At 43.1% G+C, this 16231-nt stretch overlaps 1 protein-coding gene across 4 annotated transcripts in view; it reads right to left on the bottom strand.

Annotated features, from left to right (window-relative positions):
* DNAJC13 (DnaJ heat shock protein family (Hsp40) member C13) overlaps positions 1-16231 on the bottom strand; it is a 1694551-nt gene that overhangs the window by 922577 nt on the left and 755743 nt on the right. For all 4 annotated transcript variants that reach the window (XR_015300721.1, XM_086942056.1, XM_086942057.1 and 1 more), the window contains one exon: positions 9403-9465. Coding sequence is in view for 3 of the 4 variants with exons in the window: in XM_086942056.1 (XP_086798182.1) it covers positions 9403-9465 (63 nt within the window). In the remaining variant the exon portion in view is untranslated. The remainder of the gene's footprint in view (positions 1-9402; positions 9466-16231) is intronic.

Raw genomic sequence — 16231 nt, 5'->3', positions numbered from 1 at the left:
AGAGGGACCGGGAAGCACTTATGAGAGCGAACTATGGCACTGCCATTAGTAGGATTGAAGACCAGGTTTCGAGGTGGGTGACGCTCCCCCTGTCGATGGCAGGCAGGGCTTCCTTGATTAAAATGATTGTGCTTCCGCAGCTGCTTTACCTGTTCCTCAACATACCTTTTCACCCTGGTACGTACTTCTTTAAAAGGCTTAGAACGGAAATGCTTAAATTGGTGTGGGGTGGGAGGCAGGCTAGGCTCAAATGGGAGGTTCTGACACGGCCGTATGTGAGAGGGGGGTTCGGTGTACCTGACTTTGAGCTGTACTTCAGGGCGGCCCAGGCGCACTATGCTTACTTCTGGGTGAGGCAACCGAGATACATGCCGCAACTGGCTGCGGAACACTGGCTGGCGCACCCCACGCCTATAGAGGGTGCTCTGTATGCCGTTGTGGAAGGGAGGGATAAGACCCCGAACACTTTGTCTAGCACTATCACGGCCTGGTTGCGCATTTGTGCCTCACTAGGACTGCAGTTCCTCTACGCTCCATATATGCCCCTGGCTTATCACCCGCAATTGCTGCTACTGCAGGAAACTGGCTTCCGGCGTTTACTATCTAAAATCCATGTACACACGTGGGGGGATCTGTATCACAATGGCGAGTTCCACACAAGGGATCACTTGTTTGGTACAATACACCCTACCTCACTGGAGGTGTTTTACTACATGCGCCTGCGGCATGTGCTGCAAGCCCTTACACCTGATTTCCCGCGCGAGCCACCAGTCCTCATACCCCTGCAACACATACTACAACTAGAGAATCCGTATAAACTAGTGTCCACGCTGTACAGATCAATTAGAACTCACACTGACTTCACCACGCTTCCTGCCAAGGCGAAATGGGATCGGGAACTGCCTGCCCCCCTCACCGACAAACAATGGGAATTTAGCTTATTACAGACAGAACGTATCTCATCCAGCAGCAGGTGTGGAATCATCCACTACAAATTTGTGCATAGATTGTACTATACCCCGGCTCGCTTACGCAGATTCGGTCTGCGGGAAAATTATAATTGCGACCGATGTGGGGCCCCTGGGGCTGACTTTTTGCATCTTGCTTGGGAATGTGCCACTGTACGTCAGTACTGGGATCAGGTATTTCAGGCCCTCTCTACAATGATAAATGTTACGGTGCTGCCGACTCCTGAGATGGCGCTATTGGGCTGTGTCGAACCCCTGCAGGCGGCTCACCGCAAATATGTCGCGTTAGCCTTGTTGCTGGCCAAGCGGAGGGTGGCCTGTAGATGGGGCAGGGGGAGGGCGCCCAAATTTAAGGAATGGATACGGGACCTGGTGTATTGTCAGGAGCAGCTTCACACTTATGCGGAGTTACTGCCGCTCTCATCCAGGCCGACTGATATCTGGGCCCCGCTGCAATGCTACCTGATAAACGAAGCATCGAGTGAAGATGAATTGTGAGCTATAATGACGTTCTTGGCGTAGGGGGGGGGGGGGTGGGATGAAGTGTTGTGGTGCTTTCTGCAGCTTTATGTAACTTGTGATTGCACTATGCACTTTATCCCCCTTGACTTGTCTCTGGTGTTGTTTTCCTTTCACCCATATGCCATACATGTCCATGGGGCACGGGGTCGCCGTGACGTGCTGTTCCCCCCCCCCCTCCCAACCTATGCTTGTTAGTGGTGCACATGCTTACAATGTTGTTTTGTTCTTTTTTTTAACTGTTCTTATCTTAACCAAAAACCGACAAAAGTAAGACGCATTTATATGCTACCTATACATGCACTGTTACTAGTGATATTGTATTTATATGCAGCTCCACACCGCAAGATTGACTTCTGTCCACTGTTTTTATTCGTGATTTCTGAGATATGCAATAGCAGCCGGCCTCCGGGTTGTGGCAGTATGCTGTGTATACTTAACAGTGCTAAATAAACGTCTTGCACCAAAAAAAAAAAAAAAAAATTTAAGAGTTGTATTGTACTATGCACTCATAATAAACGATGTAGCCATTTCCTCCTTTGTGTTTTTTAAAGTATTGCAAAACAGATGACAGCACTGTTTTCATTGAACTACTATCTGGTCAGATGAGACGGCACTTTTAGGTCGATGAAGATTTCACAACTGTCGATACATAGCAAAATCCCAATGAACAGGTTACTTACCTTCAGTAATGCTTTTTTGGTAGACACTGCAAGTTCCTCACCTTTTGAAAATATCCCATGCGTCAGGCTGAATCCAAAAACTTTCCAGAAGTGCCTCTGCATGGTGGTACGTGGTGCTGTGTGGCTCAGCAATGAGGCTGGTGTGCTTCTGAAATGAAGGGCAGGCTTCTGTAGGTGCCTTTCCTGCATGTTGATGTCCATTGCTTTCAAGGTTCTCCGCATCCCCATATGAAGAACCTCAACAGCAAATTGGCTTTGAGCAGTATGCGGATTCCTAGACTTAGGATCTTAATATTGGATAGAGCCCAATTAACAGAACATGGAGGATGGGACGGTTGTAGTGGAATCTGAGGTTAGATAGAGTCTCTACCAGACAGCGCATTGCTGAAGTTAAGTAACGTGTCCTTCTGATATAGACTTCTAACTGCTGATTACTCATCTTTTGAATAGATACCAGAGCAGAATCTATTAGGAGGGGGGTCTATGACTTGTCCTGGAGGACAGAACAGGAAAAAATGCCCTTCTCAGCAACCCCGTTTGTTCAGACAGTAGTGCTTGGACAACATATGGAGCAATACCCACATAGTTGCCAAGCAGATGTCTAGGACAGGAACGCCACATGCCTACACAGTGGTAGCAGGTTTGGTCCAGGTGGATTAGGCTTGCAGACCTTCTGAATGCCACTTAATGGTCAGTGCTTAGCAGAACTTGATGCAAAGTACGATCCAAAAGGAGATGGTTCTCTATACCAGCCTTACTGTTTCTCACCCCAGCGAAACTCACAAAGAACTGATTGTCCACCTAGTGCTTTTTGATACAATCAACGTAAATTTTAAGCACTCTTTTGGAGTACGCAAAATCAAGTCTCTCCTTCTCCTTCTTACGGAGGTGAGGCAGAGCACAGAACGCCATCAGGGTGATGGTTTGATCCATGTGGAATGGCGTCAACGTTTGGTAAGTAGGATGCTCGCGTCCACAGAACCGGCTTGTCTGAGTACAAGGTGGTGTACGGCTGGTTAACAGAGAGGCTGAAGCTAGTGATGGAGACGAGGAACACAGTCTTGATGGTGAGAAGCTGTAAAGGGAAGTTGTGAAGTGGCTTAAAGGGAGTGCACTTCACATATGTGAGGACAAGGTTACAGTACCAATGAAGCATGATGAAAGGAGAGGGGGGAACGGGGGGGGGGGTGAGTTGGAGACATTTTAAAGAAACAAAGCAGCTGGTTATTTTAACATTGAAAGCTGCTCCAGCAGCTGTTAAAAAAAATAAAGGCAGAAAGAACCGAAAGCTACCCCATAACTGTACCCAAAGCTTAGCCTTGGTTGGCAAGAAACAAAGAAAAAAACAAAGTCAGATAACTTGGACAGGAGGTGGGGTCGGGGGGTCATTCTGACATGTATCAAACCACAATATAAATCTGTCCCAACGACAGGCATAAACAGTTTCTGTAGAGGAATGCCTAGCTGCCTAGATAACATCAACAAACTATGGAGAAAGGTCGAAGGAGTTCAGCTGTTGTTGCTCAATCTCCATGCATGAAGGTGGAGATTGTGAAGGCCTGGGTGCAGAATATTTCCCTGTTGTAGCGACGAAGGTGTTTTGAAGGGGCAGTATGTTTGGAGACAGATGCTCAGGTATTCTGGATACCAAACTGTCCACGCCCATCCGGGGCCACTGAGATGACTTGGGACCTGTCATTCTTGGTATTCTTCAGAACTTGGAATAGAAGTAGTATCAGCAGAAAGGCATACAGGACTCCTGAGTGCCACTCTAGGGGGAATAAATATTCTAGCGAGAGGCGCCTTGGAGACTTGAACATGTTGAACTGCCGATATTGCGCATTCGCATCAGTGGCAATCAGATCTAGCCAAGATTCTCCCCATTCGTGGAAGAGACTTTACACCAACTCCAGGTGTAACTGTTGTTTGTGATCCGCAAAGGCGTCAACTGAAGAGCTCATCATCCTAGCATTCAAAGTTCCTGCCAGGTGTTACTTCGACATGACGATCCAATGATATTCCAGCAATATCCAGAGATCTAGCGGCTCCTGGCACTGAGTCAAGGACCTGACACCGCTCTGCTTGTTGCAATAACACATTGCAGTATTGTTGTCCATAAGCACCTGCACCAGCCTCCCTTTCATGAACGTAAGGAAAGCGTTCCATGACAAGTGGATGTCCCTCAGCTCCATGAGGTTAATATGAAGCCAGGCATCGTTTGGAAACCAGAGACATCTGATCTTCAGCTCTCCCAGATGTTCACCTCAACCCGGAAGGAATGCACTGGTGTCCACGCTCAAATCTAGGTGGGCTACAGAGAGACGCCTGACACTGACTACACAGTCAAATCTAGGTGGGCTACATAGAGATGTCTGACACTGACCCAATGGCTGTCCAATAACCACCCCGCTGCAGATCTTTTAGAGTCTCCTCCCAGATCTGGATGTGGTCAGAGTTCCACTTAAAGTTGAGCTCACTGAGACTTCAGATCCTACTGCAAAGCCCACATATGCCACGTGGTGTGCTTGACTAGCAGGAAGTATGAGGCTATCAGTACTAGCAACCACAGAGTAAACCTCACTGAATTCCAGGAATGAGGGGGAAAGATTGTTATCATAGCTTGTATATCTGGCCGAAAGGCAAAAACCTGAACCTCCGACGAGGAGGGAATGTCTAAGGAGTTAAGAGCGATTTCAACACATTGATAGTGAACCCCAAAGATGACAGGTAATTGTCAACCACCTCCAAACTATGGCAAACCTCCTGAGACAAGCTTGCCTTCGACAGCCAGTTATCATGGTAGGGGATGGCTGGAACCCCTGACCCCCGAAGGCGTGCTGGGACCACAGCCATCACTTTTGTGAATACCCAAGGGCACTGGAGAGACCAAGAGGGAGCAACACTAACTGAAAATGCTCCTGTCCCACTAGGAACCGCAAGCAGTGCCGATGGACCTGTATGACAGGTGTATGGAAATATGCATCCTGCAGGTCCAGTACCACCATTCAGTCTTCAGGGTCGAGGGCAGTCAAGACCTGGTTCAGAGTGAGCATCTTAACTTTTTAAAGGGTCCAGGTCTAAAATAGAATGAAGACCTCCATCCATCTTGAGCACTAGAAAGTAGCAGGAATAAAAATTTTATTCTGGCGCAGGAACCATCTCGCTAGCCCCTTTAGTCACTTCCTGCCATTGGACAAACAGATGGTCCTCCTTCAACCACGATGGGAATGGTGGAAGGTGCAGTGGAGAGACAATTAAGGATATGGTGTACCCCTTCCGAAATATTTAAAGGGACCCACCTTTCTGAAGGAATGGTCCGCCCATCCAACAAAAATCGTCAGATTCTTCTTTCCATCAGGTGGCTGTGCTCCACTAAGGGCCTGCTAAAAAGTCTTTGGAAGGTGGGGCCACAGGAGGGTGACGGGACAAGATTGGGGTGAACAGATACAATGGACTGTATGGTTCACTGATGCAGACTGCACAAGCTTTGAGGCGTCGCAGCGACAAAACTGCTGTCCACCTTAGTGAGACTGAATTAGCTGGGGGTATGGGGCACCTTTGGCGAAGCTGGAAAAGGAACAGTAAGGCAGATGCAGCTGGCAAAGCGGGGCAGATAAGCTTAAAGAGCTTGCAGTGTCCCTTCTCTCCTTGAACTGTTCCAGGGCGGAATCTGACTTGTCCTCAAAAAGACGAACCCTGTCAAAGGGCTAGTCTATAAAGGCAACTGGATATGTCCAAAAAAACAGTAGCCCGCTGTCAAGAATAGAGGCGACTGGGGACGCTAGTGTCAATGGCCCACCCGATGGAATAGTTGGCTTCTAAGTCACAATGAATTGAGAACGTGGCTGAATCACAGTTGTCCTAAATGGTTTGGATGAGGACAGGTCGGAGGTCCTCTGGGACACCTGGGAGGACTTGAGCCACTGAAACCCAAAGAGGTTGGGTACAGCAGCCCAGGAGGTAGCTGGCATTCACACACCCTGAGGGCCAAGGTAGTGGAAGAAAATACCCTCTTCATTAAGGTCCCAATACATTTGGATTCCCGATCGGGGTGGGGTGTTTACTAGGGAAGATATTAGCGTTCATCTGACTTGTAGACATCTGCACCACCAAGTTTTCCGGGCAGGAGTGCTGAAATAAGAACGCAGGGTCTTGCCGGGTGGTTGTAACTGGCAATTGACCAAGGGACCAGGGCCAAGTTTGGCCCAAGCCCCCAAAAGTGTACCTGTATACGCCTCATTGAAGACCTGGAGGGGCTCAGTGAACATTTGCCTTAGCTGGAGCCCTTCTATCAAAACATTTGTTTTAACCTCCAAGGTAGGGAGTTGAGGTCAAGAAATTCAGCTGCTCTATGCATGACAATTGCATAAGAAGCCATCTCCTCAGCTGCAGGACCAAAGGGTGAGAGAAAACCCATATATGGGAAAATTTCAAGGAAACTGGCATCTTGAAGATTTTTATACCAATTCTCCATGTGGTATGGTTGCCCAGTTTTATCACCCGCATCGTTACCATTTTTCAAATCCGTCCTAAATAAGGAATGCAACTTGGGTGTTCTTCCTTAAGGGTGTGTCAAATCCAGCGGGGAGGTGGTGAGTCTATGGAAGCAGAGCTCGTAGTGGTGCCCACTGAGCCAGAGAGCCCAATATGAACCTCATCCTCTGGCATTCATCGAGTTGTAATTGGAGACGAGGCTCTGAGAACGGGTATGCAGTATGGAGGTGATGCGGGAACAGGAGTCGGAAGAAGGCAACTGGTGGATTTTGTGAGTACAATTGGCGCTGAGGGTGAATCCACTGGCCGTATCTCAAATAGAGGGCCTCTAAGCCACTTGGGGACTGGAGGCATGCCAGAGGGAGTCGAGTTAGGAAGAATTCAAAGTGTGAGTATCACATAACTCTTGGGTCTTCCTTGGTGTTGCAGTTAGCCTCTGAAACTCTGGGTGTGATGTAATAAGTTGTGGGGTAGGCTCTGACGTCGAGCGACTTCTGAAGCGAAATAGAGAGGCACGGTGAAGGCCTCGAGCCTACTCAGGAGTACTTGAATAGCGGGAAGGGAATTTCTGGTTGGATATTTTGTGTGTTTTCTTTGACTTAGAGCGGGGAGTGTGGTGGCAGACCTTAAGAACTTCTACAGCTTCAGGATGGGAACAGAGGCCAGGATTGCCCCTTCGAACTGGACTGGTCTTGTCGCGGAGTGCTGGAAAATGTAAGGGCAACGTCCTAATAGTCGGACCGACCTGAAACATTTAAATGAAACTGAGGTAACTGTTTCCTTTAAAAAGCAAAGACAGCAAACCTCTAAGTATACCATTGATGATATGTGTTGTAATATGCATAGCTCATGGCCCATTAGAAGTACCCATTAGAAAATCATGTTACTTTGAAACACAGCACTACTGATTTTTTAATTCCCCCCCCCCCCCAGAGTTTTATATAGCGCGAACTTGACCCAATCAGGTGTCAGAACGCTTTACATAGCACCAGTTACGTTACATGAATAGAACTAATTCAGCACAGTCCAGCAACTTGGAAGGATATCACAGAACCACCTCCCTATACTGAACAGGAGGTGACCTAACTGTCAAACGATCAAAATAGTGGCATGCCACTATCAACCGACAATATGACCCCTTCTGAAATAATGCTATCCTCTTCCCTTAGTAGCAGCATCTAATCAAAACCTCTTACAAAGAGAACATAAAATCAATCAACAGGTAGTTGTGAATTAGGCTACTGAATTTCAATGAATACCAGCTGAAGATTGCTTAGAAGAAAAGTTTCTATGGCTTCCAAATTTACCTGCATTTTTTTTTAATCACACAGGGAAAGTGTCTGCCTTGAAAATGTAAGCTTAGTCTTTCACACATTGCTTGTAGAAAATGAGGACCATGTCTAATCTCACAGTAACACTCAAGAAACTACAACACTCTCATTCAGCACATTTCAACTCTTTTACTCCTACTGGTTATGACAGCATGGAGTTATTCACCTAGGTAACATAATCAGCTGCATTGCACTAAGTTTAAATGGGGAGTATGCTTTCTCTGGTCACATACAACATGAACAGTAGAAAGCATATAGCACAAAGAATTTTGGAACAAGGTTTGGATCGCTGTTTAAAATATTAAGGGAATCCTCATCTATGAACAGATTTAACAATAATACATGCATTAGGTCTTGGATAATTCACACAGGTGCTGATATCTCCTAGGAAAAGTACACACTTAACTTTAGCTAGCTTTCCAACGTAAAAAAAAAAACAAAAAAACTATAGACATATTCACTGGGCTGCAAAACATTGCTAAAATGATGATAAATAGAAACAAGGGAGTGACTTAAGACCAGCCTCGATAAAGCTCTCTCAAAAGAACCTTGAAAGGAGGGATTGCCAATTGCTAATTAAATGTCTCCCTAAGCAAGAAGAAAACAGTCTGCTATTCTCCCTATACCGACCACACACTTTCTTCAATCCTTAAATTTAAGGAAAAGAACAAACCAGTATTACTCAAAGGTTTGTTGGGTATATCTTGTTCTTACCCTTTTAATTTCTATTTTTTCAAAAAGATTTTTATGTATGAAAAGGAACACATTTATGACATTTACACATAAATACAAAACATTATTCACATATATATATACACTAATGTACAATATTCACTTGTTTTAACTTAATATACACAGATCCTTGTCTAAAATTGACAAAGTGACGCTCAATGTTATATTCAACAAACCACATATAAATGCAGACAATCAAAAATTATTTTGAAAATAAACCATATATGAATTCATTGGTCTATATAAGTCAATTGATGTCTATTTTAATAGACATCAATTGACTTATATAGACCAATGAATTCATATATGGTTTATTTTCAAAATAATTTTTGATTGTCAATTTTAGACAAGGATCTGTTTATATTAAGTGAAAACATATGTGTTGTTCCTTTTCATACATAAAATAGAAATTAAAAGGGTAAGAACAAGATCTACCCAACAAACCTTTGAGCAATACTGGTTTGTTCTTTTCCTTAAATGTAAGGATTGAAGAAAGTGTGTGGTTGGTATCTTTAAACTTTTTCCTATATATATATGGTCCAACCAACTACATGTCCCAGGACCTAACTCCATTTACCTTGCAAATTCTCCCTATCCCAGCATGAATGTAAAGATGTTGTCAAAAACTAACATGTGAAATATTAATGTTATTTAAAAATAAGCAAGAAATCTTACCTTGTTAAGAATCAGTTTATTTAGGAATAAAATTAACCGGTCACGCTCTAGTTTGTCTGTACACTGTTAAAAGAGACAATACGAAAAAGAAACTTTGAAATCTAGAAAAATTATACGTAAATGTTTCAAAACAATAGAAGATTTATGCACATAAATTAAAACACAGGATGCCTCCTTCGGGATACTTTAGTCATCTGTAAATTCTGAAAATTACATTAAAAAAATGGAGATAAACAATTTTTAAATATAGATTTCTTTATGGAAACCTACATTGAATGCTAAAACATACACAGATAAAACAAATTCATTTTTGTTAACGAATTTATGTCCTTTAAAATTCTAATACACATTTTATTTCACAGGGGCCACTTCTCTTTCCTAAAAGAGCAAAACACCCAGCCACAGCCACTCTATATTTAATCATTTTGTTTTATAAACCCCGGAAAAACACCCACTTCTTTCCAAATCCCTGGGCCATTCCTAAGCAGTTTTTTTTACCTGTTTGGAAAGTGCGTGTCCAGAAGTGCAGAGGTAATTTCTGACTGCAAAGGAAATGAATCGTGTAGCCTCACTGTTGTGCATTAGCCACGTTGTCACCGAACGCGCTCACTCTTCACAAAATGTTCCCATATAATACTTGATATCCCTAGGAGTTCTGGGAGACTTTTTCCTTTAACCCCTAAATTTCATCTGATGTCCTCTTTCCTTTATTATATCTAACATTAACGTGTGGTTCAATGATTCATCGGAAGGTATTGTAAATATCATAAGTCAGGTCTGGTAAAGTCTGGTTATTGGATCAATTGCACCAGGGTTAAGGAGACCATCACCTCTGGTGTAGAGGCATATCTAAGCCTCCCAGAAAGTCTACAAGACAAAAACCCTTAGCACAGGTGCAGATGGTCGTAAAAGGGTGGAGATGGTGTAAGCAATGTCTGACTAGGTACAATGGGAAGAGTATATGAAGAAAGCTACATAAAATTTGGAATGGCTGATTCTGAAAGATATGTAGTGCACAACCACCACCAATATGTAAGCTTGCATACAAAAGGCACTGATACTTTCGCATGTGGAGTCACAATTCTCTTTGATTCATTTTTAGAAAATTCCCAAAATTACAATATCACAAAGAAGGTGATAACATGGCAGTCATTTTCTCGATAAGTAGCTAGTGAGGAAAAATGTCTCCCTTCACAGTTCGGCTTTCAGATCAAGGTATACAGACTTTCTCCATTGCAGCCACAGGTGGAAAACAGAGGTAAGCCATCTATCAGTATATTTCCTATAACTGAAGGGAGAAGAGGCAACAATTCAGACATATTTCTAGAATCAAGGTTCTGCTTCAGTAGTTTGAAAATAGCTATTTTACTGGGGAATCTTTGAATACCAATTGTTTATTAGTAGAGGGTTTCCAATTGCAGCTCTTTGTCAGTAGTTGATGCGCTACCGATTTGGCTGGACATCCGATTGTGTTCTACTTAAAGGTTTTGACATTTAATATGATGTCCAAATTCAAATCATGACACTTCTGTGACGTAAAACATTCAGAAAAGCAGCAGCAAGCCAGAGCTGCTATTAAGTCTGTCATTGTGCAGCTCACTGATTTTAGAGAGGGATTAGTGGGGTAGAAGAGGTTACATTGGAGTCTTTTCATCCAAGATCTTAGCAGTGTATTTTCTAATGTTCCTGCAATCCTACAAGATATGCCCAGACACCTACAACTAGCATCTACCATTACCGAGGTGGGGAGCCCCATAAACATTGTCGAATAGTATGATTAGAAAGCAACGGTCTTTATTCTAACTCATACCTTTTAATTTGTCATCTCTCATTACATTGAAAAACAATAATTTGGTATGGAGCATGCATCTATTCCAGGTGGAAGCTTTAACCTAATTAGTATCAATGTCTGTAGCAGGCAGATACACATATAATAAAATTATTAGACAATAATTGTCAAAGATCATCTATTTCTTTTTGCTACAAACATTTGAAAGACACCAAGTATGAACACTTAAAAACAGATGCAAATTTTTTAAAATTAAATTTGTAGTAAATCAGACTTTCTATTTTTTGGGCTCTACAGCCAACATGTGTTTTGTCCCAGCGAAGGCGAGCAGGCCAAGGCTTTTTCAAGGCTCTTTTATTCAGGATGTCCCTTGTGTTTAGAGCAGTGCTTCTCAAACCTTTTCAAACAAGAACCCAATTTTTAGAACAAACCTTCACGGCCCACAGACCCTTAATAGGCTTGAGGTGGGGCTACTTACTAATGTGATCACAGCAATTCTTATAAATGTCATAACCTTGACGGTGCCCTTCAATACACTGTGGTCAAAATATTGATCTGCAGATGGTGAATTACAGTGGAGTCTTGCGCTGTAACATGTCAGTGGGGTGCAGGCCTGTGGCATCTGATCACTAGTAGTCACAAGACTTTTCAAAAATCTTGGAATTGCTACCAGTGATTTTTGTAAAATTGAGAAACCTCTTCTGCAGCAGAATATTGGGTAAGGCCTCATATCCATTGTTATGTTAAGACAAGATCCAGCGGTAAGGCCTCATATCCATTGTTGTGTTAAGACAAGATCCAGTGGTGTTTGGATCTGTCGGTCCAGAACTCAGGTGGGGGGAGGGAGGTTTTTGTAGTAAGGGAAATGTAAGGAATTATGTATTCTTTGAGACAATCCAGGTTGCGCCTGTGTGCACACATTATGTATAGACTATCATGTGCTAGCAGCAAGAAAACGATAATGTAATGTCTATAATAATCCGACAAATAAATGTGGTGATCAATAAAGTTTGTTTAAAAAAAAAATAAGGTCCAGTGGTGAATTTTGGACTTTTATATAGTGCAAACATGACCCAAGGGTACACTAGAGTGCTTTACATGAGCAACAGATTACATTACAGAGAGTCAGATTAATTTGATTATAAGCACTAGAGATTAAATGATTTTCCCAGAATCAAAGCGTGTTGAGCCAAATACAGGACTCGAATCTGGTATGGTTGTGTATGATCATGTATATTGAGCACATTTGCTGTTGGAATGGCTTTTTGAAGTAAAAAAAAATAAAACAGCAGCAACAAATACTGAAAGGTTCATGTAAAGTCTTGCTTTTTAATACTTGAAAAGATTTTGCTTTAAAACAACTACGGGACATTGTTCAACACCTTTGCAGTGGTGCACAAATAGGGCTAATTATTTTAAATATTATTTACATATAGATCAGGACTTTAGTGACCCACCAAAAATTGGCTCACGACCCACAAGTAAGTCCCGACCCACAGTTTGGGAAACACTGGTTTAGTGAATGTGGCTGTGTCCTTAGTTTGCAGAGGATGGACTCATGGCTGGTAATTAATTTAGTTAATGTTCAACTTAAATTTTTAGATCACATTGATTCCTGACCAGACCGCATGAGACCCAGCATTATTCCAGAACAACAAGCAAGCATCATTCCGCTTGATCATTTGACCAAATACTCACTTGTGCGCCCCTTTATTTTACAGTTCACCTGACTAAAATCGGCCTACACTGACAAGATATTTTCCTTTGAATAGCTAGATATTTAAGTTGAACATGAACTATATTAATTACCATCCATATGTCCATCCTCGGCAACCTAAGGAAATTGATTACAAGGAGATGTCAACCGTATCTTGTTCAACATCCCGGAGGGACAATAGTTTACACCAACCGAAAAACTGAGTGGGCAATGACTTGTACTATCTAGCTGAACTACCATCTCACGTTTTTACTTAACCATTAAAAGTCCTCACAGGAACTTTGCTTAAGTAAGAAATTAGCATAATGTTGGCAAAGACTGCTTTATAATAATTGTTTTGCAGGAATGCGGTTTTTGTTGTCTAGAATTCTTTTGCTTCCACAATAAGGACTATGCTAATTCCCAGTATGCATCTGTTCTTGGCATAGAGGGCTTCAGAGTGGTACATTATGAATGGATCGCCATCTGGTGTTGGGCTCGGATGATTGCACTTGTTTTTCTCTTGGAGAAGTCTTTTGTCGTCACGAGACTGGTGACTCCAATTTGGGTGCTAGTGCGCATGGGCATCGGCTCCATCCTTAGATTGTTTTGCCATAGTAGGGTTAGATGGAGTAGTATGATAGAATACAGATAGAAATGCCCATGTAAGTGTATCTAAATAAGATAGTGTTGGAACAGACACAGGTTTCCGGGGAGGCTGGGAGGGCATGTACCACTCTGCAGCCCTCTATGCCAAGAACAGATGCATACTGGTAAGAAGCATATTCCGTTCGAGGCATATGGGCTGCAGATGGTACATTATGAATAGACTATACAGCAGTTATCTCCTTAGCGGTGGCCACCAGTGTCTGTTGCAAGAGTCTGAAATAAAGTCTTTAGTACAGCTTGTCCCACTCTAGCCTGTTGTGTTGCCTGCCCATCTACACAGTAGTGTTTTGTGAAGGTATGCGGTGTAACCCAGGTAGCTGCTTTGCATATGTCATCTAGGGGAATGTTTCCTAAGAATGCCATAGATGCTCCTAGTTTACGTGTAGAGTGAGCTCTAGGAGGAACAGTTAATGTCCTCTTTGCTTTTAAGTAGCATATTTGTATACATTTTACAATCCACCTGGCAATGCCTGCTTTAGAGACAGTATTGCCCTTATGTGTAGGAGAAAACGCTACAAATAGTTGTTTTGTCTTTCTGAAAGTTTGTGTTCTTTCTATGTAGTACAATATTGCCCTTCTGACATCTAATGTATGTAGGGCTCTTTCTGCTACCGTCTGTGGTTTTGGAAAGAAGACTGGTAGTTCCACAGGCTGATTGATGTGGAATGCTGAAATTACTTTAGGCAAGAATTTTGGGTTTGTTCTAAGAACCACTTTATTTTGGTGTAGCTGCATAAATGGTTCTTGTATTGTAAATGCTTGCAACTCACTTACTCTTCTGAGTGAAGTAATAGCTATAAGAAAGGCCACCTTCCATGTGAGGAATTTTATTTCACACCTATGCATAGGTTCGAAAGGTGGTCCCATTAGTCTGGTAAGTACTATGTTGAGATTCCAGACAGGGGCAGGCGGTAGTCTTGGTGGAATGACTCTTTTGAGGCCTTCCATGAAAGCTTTTATTGCTGGTACTTTAAACAGGGAAAGATGTTGTCTGTTTTGTAGGTACGCCGCTATAGCTGCAAGATGTACTCTAATAGAGGTGTAGGCAAGGTTACATTGCTGCAAGTGTAGTAAATAGCAAATAATCTGTTTAGTGGATGCGTCCAGAGGGTTGATGTTGTTACTGTTACAGTATACAGCAAACCTTTTCCACTTTGCTGCATAGCATGCTCTGGTGGTAGGACGTCTTGCTTGCTCAATGATTTCCATACAGTCTGGAGTTAAATCTAAGTATCCAAATTCTATGACCTCAGGAGCCAGATCGCTAGGTTCAATTGTTTGGGATCTGGGTGCATTATTTCTCCATGCTTCTGTGTAAGGTGCATGGGTAATCTCAGCTTTTGATGTGGCACCTGAGAGAGTTGCAGGAGCGTGGTGAACCACGGCTGTCTTGCCCACGTGGGTGCTACTAGTATCATTGTCATTGAATGTTGTTGCAGTTTCCGAACCACTAATGGAATTAGTGGGAGAGGGGGAAAAGCGTAAGCAAATTTGTTGGACCAATTTATCCATAGCGCATTGCCCTGGGACAGGTGGTATGGGTACCTGGATGCACAGTTTTGGCATTTTGCGTTCTGATGAGTGGCAAAGAGATCTATCTCTGGTTGTCCCCATCTTTGGAAGAATGGCTGCAGTATTTGGTTGTGCAGTTCCCATTCGTGTATTTGGTCTGACTCTCTGCTTAGGATGTCTGCTATCTGATTTTGAACTCCTGGTAGGTGTTCGGCTAACAGATAGATCTTCTGAGGAATGGCCCATCTCCAAATGTCCTGTGCTAGTCTGGATAGTTGGAGAGAGTGTGTCCCCCCTGTTTTTGAATATAATACATTGCAGTCATGTTGTCTGTTCTGATCGGGACTGCTTTGTTGAGGATTTGCATTTGGAAAGCTTTTAATGCTAGAAACACTGCTAGTAGTTCCAGATATTGATGTGCAGTCTTTTTTGCTGTACACTCCATTTTCCCTGTACTGTATATTTCTCCATATGCGCTCCCCATCCGGTGAGCGATGCATCCGCTGTCAGTATCACTTGTGGATCGGTTCTAGGAACGACCGTCCCTTGGAAATGTTTGTTGTGTTCCACCACTTCAGAGAGCGATGTGTGCGGTCGTCTACCAACACCAGATCTGTAATCTGACCTTGAGCCTGATTCCATTGTGTCGCTAGACACTCCTCCAGTGGACACATTTGTAGTCTGGCATATGGTATAAGCAGTATGCAGGAGGACATCATCCCTAACAGCTGCATGAACACTCGAGCGGTTAGTGAGTGTTGTGGGTGACATTTTTGGATCAACGTGATCATTGTTTGGATCCTGACTGGATTGGGGTATACTTTGGCTTTTTCTGTGTCTATAGTAGCCCCTAGGTATTGTTGAATCTTGTTTGGTTGTAGGTGGGATTTTGTGTAGTTCACCGTAAACCCTAGCTGGTGCAGCAATTGAATGGTCTTTTGTGAGTTTTGAAGACATTCTTCCTGTGACTTGGCTTTTATTAGCCAATCGTCCAAGTAAGGGAAGACATGTATTTCTTGTCTTCTTAGGTGTGCTGCAACTACTGCTAGGCATTTTGTGAACACCCTTGGTGCTGTTGTAACCCCAAATGGAAGGACTTTGAACTGATAATGGTGTCCTACTACAAACCTGAGGTATTTTCTGTGGGCTTTGTGAATTGGGAT

This window comes from Lissotriton vulgaris, chromosome 10, assembly GCF_964263255.1.
Source record: "Lissotriton vulgaris chromosome 10, aLisVul1.2, whole genome shotgun sequence".
NCBI lineage: Eukaryota > Metazoa > Chordata > Amphibia > Caudata > Salamandridae > Lissotriton > Lissotriton vulgaris.
The sequence above is the reverse complement of the archived record's forward strand: the minus strand, read 5'-3'. Positions and strand labels throughout refer to the sequence as shown.